This window comes from Varanus komodoensis, unplaced genomic scaffold, assembly GCF_004798865.1.
Source record: "Varanus komodoensis strain SLA01 unplaced genomic scaffold, ASM479886v1 scaffold27, whole genome shotgun sequence".
NCBI classification, from domain to species: domain Eukaryota; kingdom Metazoa; phylum Chordata; class Lepidosauria; order Squamata; family Varanidae; genus Varanus; species Varanus komodoensis.
The window spans coordinates 11,739,284-11,751,071 of record NW_025335701.1 but is presented as its reverse complement, the minus strand read 5'-3'; the positions used below and the strand labels follow the sequence as shown (position 1 = coordinate 11,751,071).

The following is an 11,788-nucleotide window of genomic DNA, read 5'->3' as shown; positions in this document are numbered from 1 at the left end:
CGCAAGCGGAGGAAAGACGGAAACGAGTTCCGTCGAGAAAATAATCCGTCCCTTGGAGACGGAAGGCGCTTCGAGAGGCCCGCGCGCGCGCGCGTACGCCCGCGGAGGGATCCCAGTAGGCTTCGCGGAAGAGTCTCACGCAGCAGCGCGCGGTGTCCTTCCGCCACGGCGACGCCGAGGGACGCGCTTGGCCGCGGCGGCAGAGCTGAGGAGGCTGAGGTGGCCGCTCCCGCCAGACAGACCGGCCCTCTCGCCCGGCGGAGCCAGTCCGGCCGGCCCGCTGCCGGCCCGGGCCCGGCGGGATGTTCAAGAACACGTTCCAGAGCGGCTTCCTGTCCGTCCTCTACAGCATCGGGAGCAAGCCGCTGCAGATCTGGGACAAGAAGGTGGTGCTGGCGGCGGGCCGGGCCGGGCCGGGCCAGTGGGAGGGAAGCCGGGGCCGGGCGGCCCCAGACGGGCGCGAAGGGGCTCGGCGCCCGCTGCTCGCCGGGCGGCTTCCCGCCGTGGCCGGCCCGCAGCAGAGAGGCGCGCGCCGGCCTGCTTCCCAGCGACGGCGGGGGCCGCCGACGGTCTCCCCCGGGTGCCCCTCGCCGCGCCCGGCCGCGCGGGATGCTGTCAAGGGGCGCGGCGCGGGCCTGCCGGCGGCGGGAAGCGCCTCTCGGGCTTCCGCCCTCAAGCCGCGCTTTCCGAACCGGCGGCCTTTCTTCGGCGGCCTCATCCGCCCTGTCCCCCGCGTGGCTCCCCGGAGACTGCAGGGCCCTTTCCCCGGAGCGCGCCTGGAAAGCCAGGGTCGCTTTGGCGCCGGCATGCAGCCCTTTGCACCCTTGCGTTAAACTGCGCCTGCCATTTTAAAGCCTGTGCGCCCAGGCCGCAGAGGGACTTTGGGGGACCCCTGCCGGCCCTTTTTCTTCTCGCCGCCCTGAGTGATTGGGAGCACAATCCTGTGGCTGCTGGGCTGAGTCGAAGCATCTATGGGGTGCTCGGAGTCTAGAAATTCTCTCCAAGGTAGGGGTTGGTCTGCCCGCTTCAGTTTCATTGGATTGCACCACATGTGTCATCAGCGAACTTAGCTACCTCCCTGCACATTTCTAATTCCAGATACTCTATGAACTAGTGATGAAGGAAGCACTAGTTCCTATACAAATCCCTGGGGAACCCCACTTTGATATCTGCCCAGTGTGGTAAATGTGTATTCTGTCTCTTCATTTTGTATTCTTTAACCGTGAGGAGACCTGGTTTCTTCCCATGACTGCTACTGTGTAAATTTACACAGGAGATCTTGATGCGGGTGTAAATTTAGTAGTCATGGGAAGAAACCAGGTCTCCTCACGGTTAAAGAATACAAAATGAAGAGACAGAATACACATTTACCACGCTGGGCAGATATCAAAGTGGGGTTCCCCAGGCCTCCAGGAGGCCCTTAGGGTCAAGGGTCAAATGTGAAACTCAGTCACATTTGAGTTTAAGACTTTGGTTGGATACCATTCAGTCCTTGTGATCAAATTTTTAATGGCTTACAAGGCCTGGAATGTCATCTCTTGGTGCATTGCTTTGAACAACTCCAGGACAGGTACTAACTGTACCTGGTAATTTTTTTCAGTTTATTAGCAAGGTGTAGAACATTATCTCTTATCATCACTATTTGTCTTAGTTCCTCTGACTCCCTTCCTGAAGATATTAGTTCAGGCAGGTTTATCTGCTCAACATCTTTGTGAAGATAGTAGAATGCATTTCCCTTTTCTGCAGTTTCCTTATTCTCTTCTATTACCATTAACTCCTGTCATCCCTAAGTAGTTTCTTCCTTTTAGTGTAGTTAACTTTTGTTGTTATTATTGGTCTTAATGTTTTAGCAACACACATCTTTTTGCCTGTTTGTTTCAGGTTGTTTGTTGTCTAGTTGGATTACTTCTGTAGAGATAGAAATTTTCAGCTGGGGTGGCAGGACTTCCATGCTGTCAGAACACCTTTGAGAGTACAGAAGTTGGCTCAGCATTAACTGCTAAGAAATCTTGACCTTTTGGATTTCGTTACTTCTCAGAAAGTCAAAGCTTTCTGAGAAGCTTACTTAAAAGTATAAAATGCTGTAACATAGTGAAATGTAATACAAAGCCTATGAGTTCAGAATAGAATAAAAGCAAGGACATGTGTTGGTGGTATTTCTCTTCAAAGCATCAAACTGGTAGGAAGTCACAGGTAGTATAATCCTTCAATACCTCTGAAGCACTAGGCTTTGATGAACATGTGTCCATGGGAGTACCTGAGCTTTCTGGCTCCCAGCTAAGCACAGGTGGTGTTCTGGGCTTTGCAGCAACCTAGCAAAGTCTTTTATTGTTTTCTTATTGTAGTTTATCTGCCTGTTGTGACCCCTTCAGAGAGCTTCAGCTCTTGGATGGTATAGAAATACAGTAATACCTTGGCTCACAAACACCTCAGTTCACGACCAAATTGGGTTGCCAACAGAAATTTCATAAAAATTTTGCCGCAGGTCGTTTACTCTGCATTGGGTGACGATCACAAGCACACACGCCTTCCCTGCACGGGTGCAAGCGCGATCCCTCTGCTGAGTGCATGCCCAAATCAGCTGTATTGCAGCCCCCTTCCCCCAGAAGTCACATCCTGTAAGTCACTGCATAGAACGCCCCCACCCCAGGCAACGCCTCAGATTCCCTCTGATTCAACACAAACCCTCAGATTCAACGCACCTGCCTCTGGAAGGCACCAGGTTTCTTGGAGAGTGTAGCTACTGTAAACAAACAACCTCATGGAGACCACTCCAAGATAAAGTTGTGCCGGAGGAGAGATCAGGGTTGAGTTACACACAGATATCCCATTCTACAGTATGAATATCCCTAGGAGCACTATTAAATCCACAACTAGTAGTATTTATTTATTTATTTATTTATTTATAGCATTTCTATGCCGCACCCATCGCCGAAGCCTTGGGACGGCTCACAAGGAAAACAAAGCATAGAACAATATTAAAAATTTGGAGTTCTCAGTGATAATATAAAACCATTAAATAAAACACAGATTAACAATTAAAATATCGTTTAAATAAAAAGGTCTTGGCCTGGCGCCGAAAAACAAATGACGACGACGTGGAAAGTATGTGGAAAGAGAGATCCACCACCAACTCTGCCTAGAGAAGGCCATTCAATGAATGGATCAGGGCATCATTCCCAGTTTTCCTGTGTCCCCCACATGCCTTTTTGCAAACCCCAAACAACCTTGGGGTGGATTTGTTTGCACAATGGCTTTCTTCTTGCCACGGCTCATAAAGTCTAGCTTTTAGAGCAGGTGAAAGTTGGTCTACAGGTCTACTCTCTTAGCTGCTGATCTCCAGCTCCTTCAGAGTTCTCATGCCCTCCATTCTCCACTCAGCCATGATTCTCAGTCCAGCCAACCTCACAGGATGGTTGTGAGGATAAAACGGAGAGGAGGGGGATCGTGTACACTTTTAGGCTTCTTGGAGGAAAGGCGGTATAGAAATAGAGCTCATAATAAATCAATGAAAATTATCTTAGTTACTCAGGAGCAAAAAGAGAATAAAAGAGCTCAGTATGTTCCTCTCTCGTGTAGAGGAAGGTGCAGTTAAATGGGACAGGATATTCAGTGGAGAGGGCTGTCGAGTGATGCAAAGCAAGTAGGATCTGAGCTGGCTGCAGAAAATCTGTTTCCTTGGTGCAAAAGTGTGGTTGCTTTGGTGCAGAATGTGGATTTGGGGGGTTGAGCACAGCTAGACCAGCTCATGGCTTCTCTATGTCTGCAGAGTGGGAGGTGTCCCTCCCCAATGAGGCAGTAGCAACATTAATGAGTGTCTGGGTTTTTTGCCCGACTGTGGATGAACAGGTGCACAACCCTGGCACTTAGGATTGTCTTCTGAAATGTTTATTTATTGGGTACTTTAACATTACAGGAAATAATCTGTTGAGCATTAGGCTTTCAAAAAGTTGGAATCTTAAGGATTCTGCAGTTGGGGAGGTTAGAAGGAATCACTTCTTGAAGAGAATTATTAACATTTACATCATGTGTCAGGGGAATTAGAATCATATATCCAAAAGACATTAGCACCAAGAAAGCTGAGAATTAAAAATATGTAGGCGAAGTAGCTAAAGCGATGCTCAAAATGCCATGGAGAAAAATGTAAGTCCAAATAGAACCTTCACAAAGTAGCTGTGGAGAAGTGAAGAGACACTGAGAGTGGTGATTTTGTGTCAGGAATAATTTGAATGAGAGAGAAAATGAAGAATGAAGGCACTTTTTTAAATTATGAGAACATTTTTTAGCTTGGAGGAAGTAAAGCCAGTACAGTTTGGCAACAGAAGCAGGGGTATAAAACAGCAGAAGGAAGCAAAAGTCTTTTGAAGTTGAGGGATAGAGGAATATTAGGACAAATTGGGAAGACCAGCTAATTAGCTTATGTACCTGTTAAAAAGGTACTCCCTCTCAGGTTCACCTCCCCCACAGGGTTGCTCCTAGATCCTTTGCTTGGGATCCTGCTCATGCTTCAGTTTGTTCCCATCCGGTCCTGCCTTGGTCAGGCAGTCCTCGCTTTGGTCTTCCAGGCACAGGCTCAGACGGGCCTTGAAGGAACGGGTCATCTCCTCCTCCCTCTCTAGGTGCGGAATGGCCACATCAAAAGAATCACAGATAACGATATTCAGTCACTGGTGCTGGAAATTGAAGGAACCAATGTCAGGTAAGGAGGAGTCCCTGACTTGCCCTTCGTAGTGTCCCTTGAGAGTCCTCATCCCAAAACACCTTCCTGACCCTTCCATGACACATCTCTGGCCTTTACTAAGCCTGCAGGCTGGAAAACCCACTCTAGCTGCCCCTCTGATTTAAATCCAGTCCCTTGAAAGAAGATCCATACTTGGATTTGGCAGATGTGCCTTTATTAGTTTCCACAGGATCCTGACATTCATAACATTGCTTGACAAGAATAGGTCTAGGGGAGTCAGGGTGGGGCTTTTGCTGCTCACAGAGGTTTGGGGAAGAGAATACTTCCCGCCAACTCCATGGGTAGACACCTAACAAGCTGACCTACTTTTCCAAACCACCTGCAGCCCCATGACGGGTTGTGCCCACACACACCCGTGGATTTCGCAGCCTGAGGAGCTGAGGTGCCACTGGCAAGCCTCTGAGAAGGCCACCAGTCTTGCTCAGCCTGCCATGCACAACTGCTAGTACTCAGGGTCCATTGTGCTTCTCTCTCATCCAGTACCACGTATATCACATGCCCTGCTGACCCAAAGAAGACACTGGGAATCAAGCTGCCTTTCCTGGTGATGATTATCAAGAATCTGAAGAAATACTTTACCTTTGAAGTGCAGGTGAGTCTCTGGGGCTGCCGTGGCAGGTCCAGAGCGTAACGGCTCCGTCGGGCAAAATCTTCGCTCTTCCCCAGCTCGCCCGTTGACTTGATTTGCGCGGGCTGTGCTGGGAGTCTGTCCGTCAGGTGGCCAGGCTCGTGGTCGCACCCCCGGAGGCCATTGCCCGCCCTCTGGCCCTTGCTTTGGTGTGGAAAGAGGCACACAGAAAGGGGCTCGGCAGGCGCCTCCTTCCCAGTAATGGCCGCTCTGGGTAGTGCTGGGCCGCAGAAAGGGCAGAGCTGTCTCACGGGGAGGGGTGGAGAGGAAAGGCAGCCGTGCTTCACGTGGCCCTGTCCCCTTGCCTGTGGCCCCCTCTGCCGGCCATCAGCAGAGTGGTCTTCTGGGCACTGGCCATTTGGCACCTGTGTTCCTGCAGTTATGACCGATTTCAGGGCCTCTGGAGCCAAGGGGGATTCCTTCAGGGGTGGCCCTCTGGAGGCCCACCAGAGGACCTGGCGAGGCTGCCCGGGCCGGGTTCTTGCCATTTGCTCTGACACAGGTCCTCTCCGGGGTCTACATGTGGCCCTCACCCAGACCGAGGCTAATGCTCCTGAGGCGGCTGAGGTGGGCTCGGTCCTGCCATCCTGGGTGGCCTGTGTGTGGGAGGGGAGATGCAGGTCCAGCCTCAACCTTGGGCAGCCCTCCTCTCTTCTCAGAGGCCCCACTTTTCAGTGGCAGTGGGTGTCCTTCTGTGCTAGGTGCTGGATGATAAAAACGTGCGCCGGCGGTTCCGTGCCAGTAACTACCAGAGCACCACCCGGGTCAAGCCCTTCATCTGCACCATGCCGATGCGCCTGGACGATGGCTGGAACCAGATCCAGTTCAACCTGTCTGACTTCACTCGGCGTGCCTACGGCACCAATTACATTGAGACCCTGAGGGTTCAGGTGAGGGTCTCGGGGTGGGGGGGCCCGACAGAGGGCCCAGCTTCACCCCCTCGGGGCCCCGGAAATCCCCTGCGGGGGTGCATCAGGGCTACATTGGGAGCGCGTGGGGGCGGTGGACAGACTGGAAAGCTTCCTTGGCGGGAGCTGCAGTGCTGCTGCCAAATGGCTCCTTCAGTGACATTTCTGGGCCTGGATCGTTCCAAAGAAGGGCACTGCTGAAAGCACTGCTCCTCCCTGATTACTCGACGGAACGTTATTTTACACTTTCCAGACTCCAAAGGCAACTGTAGCTTGGCTCTAGCAAACCTTTTGTGAATTGTCCAGAAAGCTCTGACATTATAGACACACTGGAAGTGCATTAAAATGCACTGGATTTGAAAGGTTCCAAGAGGCAGAAGAGTGGTCAGCAATGCTCTGCAGCTGGAGGAATGGCCCTCCCCTCTGCAGAAGGAGCAGCTTTGTTCTTTAACCTCAGCTGTGCTGCATCCCTTGCCAAGACGGATGCCGTGGGGTTGGCTGCTGTGTGCTTTGAATACAGACCTCCCATCAAAGCGTAGTTGCTGGGTAATGGAGCTGGGAGAGATTCTGTGAGGGCCGAGCCCAAGGTGGACGCTTGACGGAGCATGGTCGCCTCACCTGTCCAGGTGCTGCTTGCCTGGTCCAGCTGTACTGTGGAGGCAGCACCCGTCTCCCCCAGCCCAGTGCTCTCCCGGCATGTCCTCCAGCCTATCTGGAAGGCATGCTGTTGCGGGAGGCTGTGACAAATGACGCAGCGTGGGGGTTGCAGCCCCCTCCACACATGTCACACACTGGGCTTCGGCCATTTCCCCCGCTGTGACGCAGCTGGGCCTTGCTTCCATGCGATGCCTCATTGGTGCTGTTCCTGCAGCAACTGAGATAAAAATCCCCTTCTGAGATAGTTTCCGGGCACTCAAGGAAAGCTTGCCTGTCTGGTTCTGTTGGTGGTGAACCGGTTCGCAGCGTCCCGGCAGCACTTCTGGTGGAATGGCCTGTAAGCTGCAGGCCTGGTTTGAAACAGGGCAGCAGAATTCGGACTGCTGCAGCTGCTTCTTTTGGCCCGGTTGCCGTTTCAGATCCATGCCAACTGTCGCATCCGCAGAATTTACTTCTCTGACAGACTTTACTCTGAGGATGAACTTCCTGCCGAGTTCAAGCTTTACATCCCCGTTCAGAACAAGGCCAAGGTAAGGCATCGGCCTGAAGATTTGCTGTGTGTGTGTCTGTGGTGAGGGGTGAAGTTCTCGAAGAAGGCAGTGATGGGAGCAGAAACGGTTGAATAAACGTGCATGAAGCTAATCCCGTGCGGGAAGACCTCCAGGCCTGGTATCCTTCCCAAGGCAGGCTTTCCGTGGCCGGAGAAGTGGGTGCTGTGAGGCCTTGATCGCTGCCAGAAACATTTTTCTGGTGGACGGGGTTGTGTCTTGCTTGTGTGCTAACGCATTGTCCTATTTGGGGGTGCAAAGGGAATTCCTTCCTGGCCAGATTGAGGGGAGGCTGTGAGTGTCTTGGCCGGGTGACCTGGAGCACCTTCCTCATCAGCTCCACAAACTGGTATTCTCCCCCTTGGCTCTTCTCACTTGGAAGGACACTTCCTTCTCTAGAACTAGGGTGAAGGCACTAAACTGCCTGGTGGGGTGGCTGTCCAACTTGCCGCAGGGCCCGCAGCGTGAGGATGCAGTTCTCATCACATCCCTCCTGGGGGTCCAGTGGCACGAACCACGGGAACGTCCGCCTGCCTTGAATACGCTCTGTGAATCATCCTTGCTCAGCTGCCCATCTTGCCCCCTGAAAACCCGCACTGCAGGCACTGCTGTAGTGAGGACACTCCGCTGAGAAGCCCTTCAGGGACTCCGCGGGGCCCAGAGGAGAAATAGGTTTCACGGTTCTCGATCACCTGAAGTGCCTTGGCCAAATCTCCCTCTGTGCAGGCATGTCTAGAGTTGTCTTTTTTTTTTTTTCTGAAATGAGAGGTAGACCTCTGCACGCACGCACGCACGCAGACTGCCAAATAACAGGTCTCTGTGTTCCTGTCTCCCACACAGCAATGACATCCCATTGGGAGGCCTTCCGAGAGGTGCACTGTGAAGACGGGTGGAAGAGGTTTTTTTTTTAATTAAACACAAATATAGATGTTGATTTACATAGGATGATATTATTTAATAAAGCTCGGTATCTGTAACGCTGGGACTAGACACAACTGACCATGTCGTTGCTCTGGGTGAGCGGCGGCTCCAGCAGGCCACTGCTGGTCAGCCCCAGGTGGCCCTCGAGATGCCAAGCCTGATCTGGAGTGCAGGTCGAAGGTTTTGCCGGAGTGTTCAGAGGTCCTGGGCCCTCACCGATGCCGCTGGTTTTCCTTCTCGCTCTCCCTATCTTGTTTTGATGTAAACTCAGACAACTCTGACCCCTTTCTCAAAGCTGCTATTAAATATTTGATTATCTTTGTACTTCTGACCATGGTCTTCCCTTCCTCTCAATGGATGGCAGCTGCCTCCCTGCTATGCCCATAGCCGTGGGAGCGCACAGTGCACCTGAGCAGGTGCTGCAGAGTTTGGTTGGCCCCTTCCCCGCCATCCTGCATGCATCCACGGACACAATTCAGCATGAACCATTAATTCAGGTTGATCAGGTTCACTTGGAAGAGGACTTTCCTAATCTGGAGTCTCCATTTCATCCATTCACTCTAGTGATATAAACATCCTGAAAGAGGTCTTGGTAGGAAGCTCTTGAAAGGACAATTCCTGTCATTGGGCCCAACGTTGCAACCTGCATGCTTGTCCCTGAGGACAGAAGATTCGACATTGGTACCATTTCCTTGGGGAGAAGGTCAGCCTGACTTGACCCCTGGGGCCCTCAGTGCTACTGTTCTTGCTGGCCGAGCTTGTCTGACACAGGAGGCTTTTCTGGGGGAGCGGGGCCGCGTGCTGACAGGAAGCCACCACTTAACATGCAGGAGAGCGAGAGCAGGTGCGGGATCCTTGTTGCTGTGCTTCCCCCGCCATTGGTGGTCTCGGCCTGTGAAGCCTGTGGGAGCAACACCTCTTCAGTGAGAGGCTGTGGCAGCAGTGGAGTCCTGTGGGGAGGAGTGGCTGGAGGTGCGCCCAGCTTGCCCAAGTGCATTGTCGCCTTTACGCTGAGCCATTCTTCCTTAGCGTGATGGGCGAGTCAGCGGTGGCTTTGGCCGAGTAGGCTTTTCGGCTTGCCTTCTTCGTATCTCCTTTTATGTCCACACAATCGGTTGCTTATGGTCGGATAACGTAGCTGCACCTGTGGCCAGCCCTGGGATTTGGGAATTCCCAGGTCTTGGCAAGGTAAGATTCTGGAAGTGTTGCCAATGAGTGTACGAGGCTGCGTGCCTTGTTTGCATTCCTCTTGACGGCCATCTTTTTGGGAAAGGCAGGCATGGCAATTTTCAAGCTGTGTGGGTGTATTCCCAAGTCTAGTATTTATTTTACAGGAATGTGGCAAGAGGCACACACATCTTCCTGGTTCGGCATGTCCTGACACACTTGCTCCTCCGCCAGCTAAAACCCCAGTAGCAGGATCTGATTTTGTGCAGTGCCTTGCAGAAGTATTCACACACTCGTCTTTCACTGTTCCGCGTTTTGCCGCATTACAGCTTGGCATTGAAATGTGAGTGAAAGCTGTCCCATGGGTGACTGTCCTGTCCCACCTGCTGATCTTTCTGGCTCTTCTGCGTGATCAGCGGCCTCCGGGTTGCTCCTCTGGCAGCCACGGAGTTTAGGTGGATGGCCTTGTCTAGGCAGCATCGGTGGTGGATCCATCTTTCCGCATCGTAGTCATGGGTTGAATAGTGCTGCTCTTGGGGATGGTGTGGCTGAGAATGATGGTAGTTGCAGTCCAAGATAAAAGGCAGGCACCAGGTTGGAGGGCTGCCCCCAAGTCTGCTTTGCGCGCCAATTGGCGCACCCCCTAAAACTAGGAGTGATGGGAGACCAATCTGGAGAAGCAGAGCAAATTGCAAAGGCATGCAAAACGTTGGTAATTTAGGTTGGGGCATATATTTCCATGGCACGGAAATTAAAAGCTCTTTGTGCTGGAGAGAAAGAATATACTCCGGACCTAGAAAACACTGCTCTGTTGTATACATACGTTTTGTGAACTGTTGGGAGTGTTATTTTCCAGCATATTCTATACCATCGGCTATATATATTTTATTGTGTTGTAAGCCGCCCCGAGGCGTCGGCAAGGGGCGGCATAGAAATGTTGTTATAATAATAATAATAATAATAATAATAATAATAATAATAATAATAATAGTATATTATTATTATTATTTGGAAAAGCAAAGGGCAGCCTTGATGCCTTTGGTAGTTTCCTTAAAGAAACGCAGGGATACCCCTGCCCTGTGGGTAGGAGGGGTGGATGCCCTCCTTGGAGAGAGGCTCCAGGCGTTGGGCAGGGCAGGTGAAACATGCCCAGAAATTAATATATTGGCCAGCAGATGGTGTCCTTTTAATGTCCTTTCTCCTCAAGGGGCCGGAAGGAGATCGCCTGTGCCATGCCAAGGGGTGTTGCTGCTGGGCGTCTGCCGCTCCTAACTCACCATGTGGCTGCCTGAGAGGCTGGCAGCAGCAGGCCAGTGCCACCCTTGCACATTCCCAGGGCTGCCGAGTACCTTCCCCTATTCCCCGCTGCTTAAAATAGAGGCCATGGCACATTCCCATGGGCAGCTGGCTCTCCAAGTTGCGAGCGGCCCTGCCAGTCCTTTGGGGAGGCAATGCGGCCGAGGCTGATGCCTTTTGTGGAGGCTCATCTCCTGAACCTATAAAGCCTGAACCCAGGGGCAGCAGAAGCCCCAGAAGGGATCGCCCAAGCAGTACTCTCTGCCTGCTTCGCTTCGGGGTGTTGCTTCTGCCCTTGCTCATTTCTAGTCCCCACTCAGCCGCGGAGCCCCCTGGGTGACTTTGGCCAGTCACAGACTCAGCCCAGCCGACTTCGCAGGGCTGTTGTGGGGAGAAGCTGGAGAGCAGGAGGAAGAGGCAGCCTTGTCCATGTGCACCCTAGGTTGGTCTCTCTGCCAGGGCCTTGCTTTTGGCTTGTGCCCCGTGGGGCAGAGGGACCCACACCGCTTGCGGCTTGGATGCCTCTGTGCCTTCAAGGAACGGCACTCAGCTGCAGGCACAGCAGCTACAGTTCCTAGAGGCCGAAGCACACAAGCTCCAACCCTGGGCTGAGAGGAAACCCTTCCAAGGTCACTTCAAGAACTGAGCGGATGTTTGCAGCTGCAGCTACTCTGATCAGTTCCCCACCATTATTTGACTGCTCGCTCACTTTCTGGTTTGCACATTCTGTGATAAGCTCATCCTTTTTCCCTAAAAGATTGAGAATCTGTAGAAACAGGTCTGGCTGTAGCTAAAGAGCCCACATGTTTGCTTTCTAACATTTGATTAGTTGGAAAGGTTTTGATCCCCTTCTCTCCTACTCAGCTAAGACTTGCTGAACCGCCATGGTCAGGACCACATTTTGCCCGTTGGATTTGTTTGG

The 11,788-nt window shown here is 52.3% G+C and overlaps 1 protein-coding gene across 1 annotated transcript; it reads left to right on the top strand.

Annotated features, from left to right (window-relative positions):
• The first annotated feature begins 155 nt into the window (after positions 1-155).
• On the top strand, positions 156-8,727 carry CFAP20 (cilia and flagella associated protein 20). Its single transcript, XM_044434313.1, has 6 exons — positions 156-386; positions 4,620-4,699; positions 5,222-5,333; positions 6,071-6,259; positions 7,354-7,464; positions 8,323-8,727. Exons 1-6 carry the CDS (start codon positions 303-305, stop codon positions 8,326-8,328), a joined length of 582 nt encoding a protein of 193 aa, XP_044290248.1. The 5' UTR covers positions 156-302; the 3' UTR covers positions 8,329-8,727.
• Positions 8,728-11,788: the final 3,061 nt, after the last annotated feature.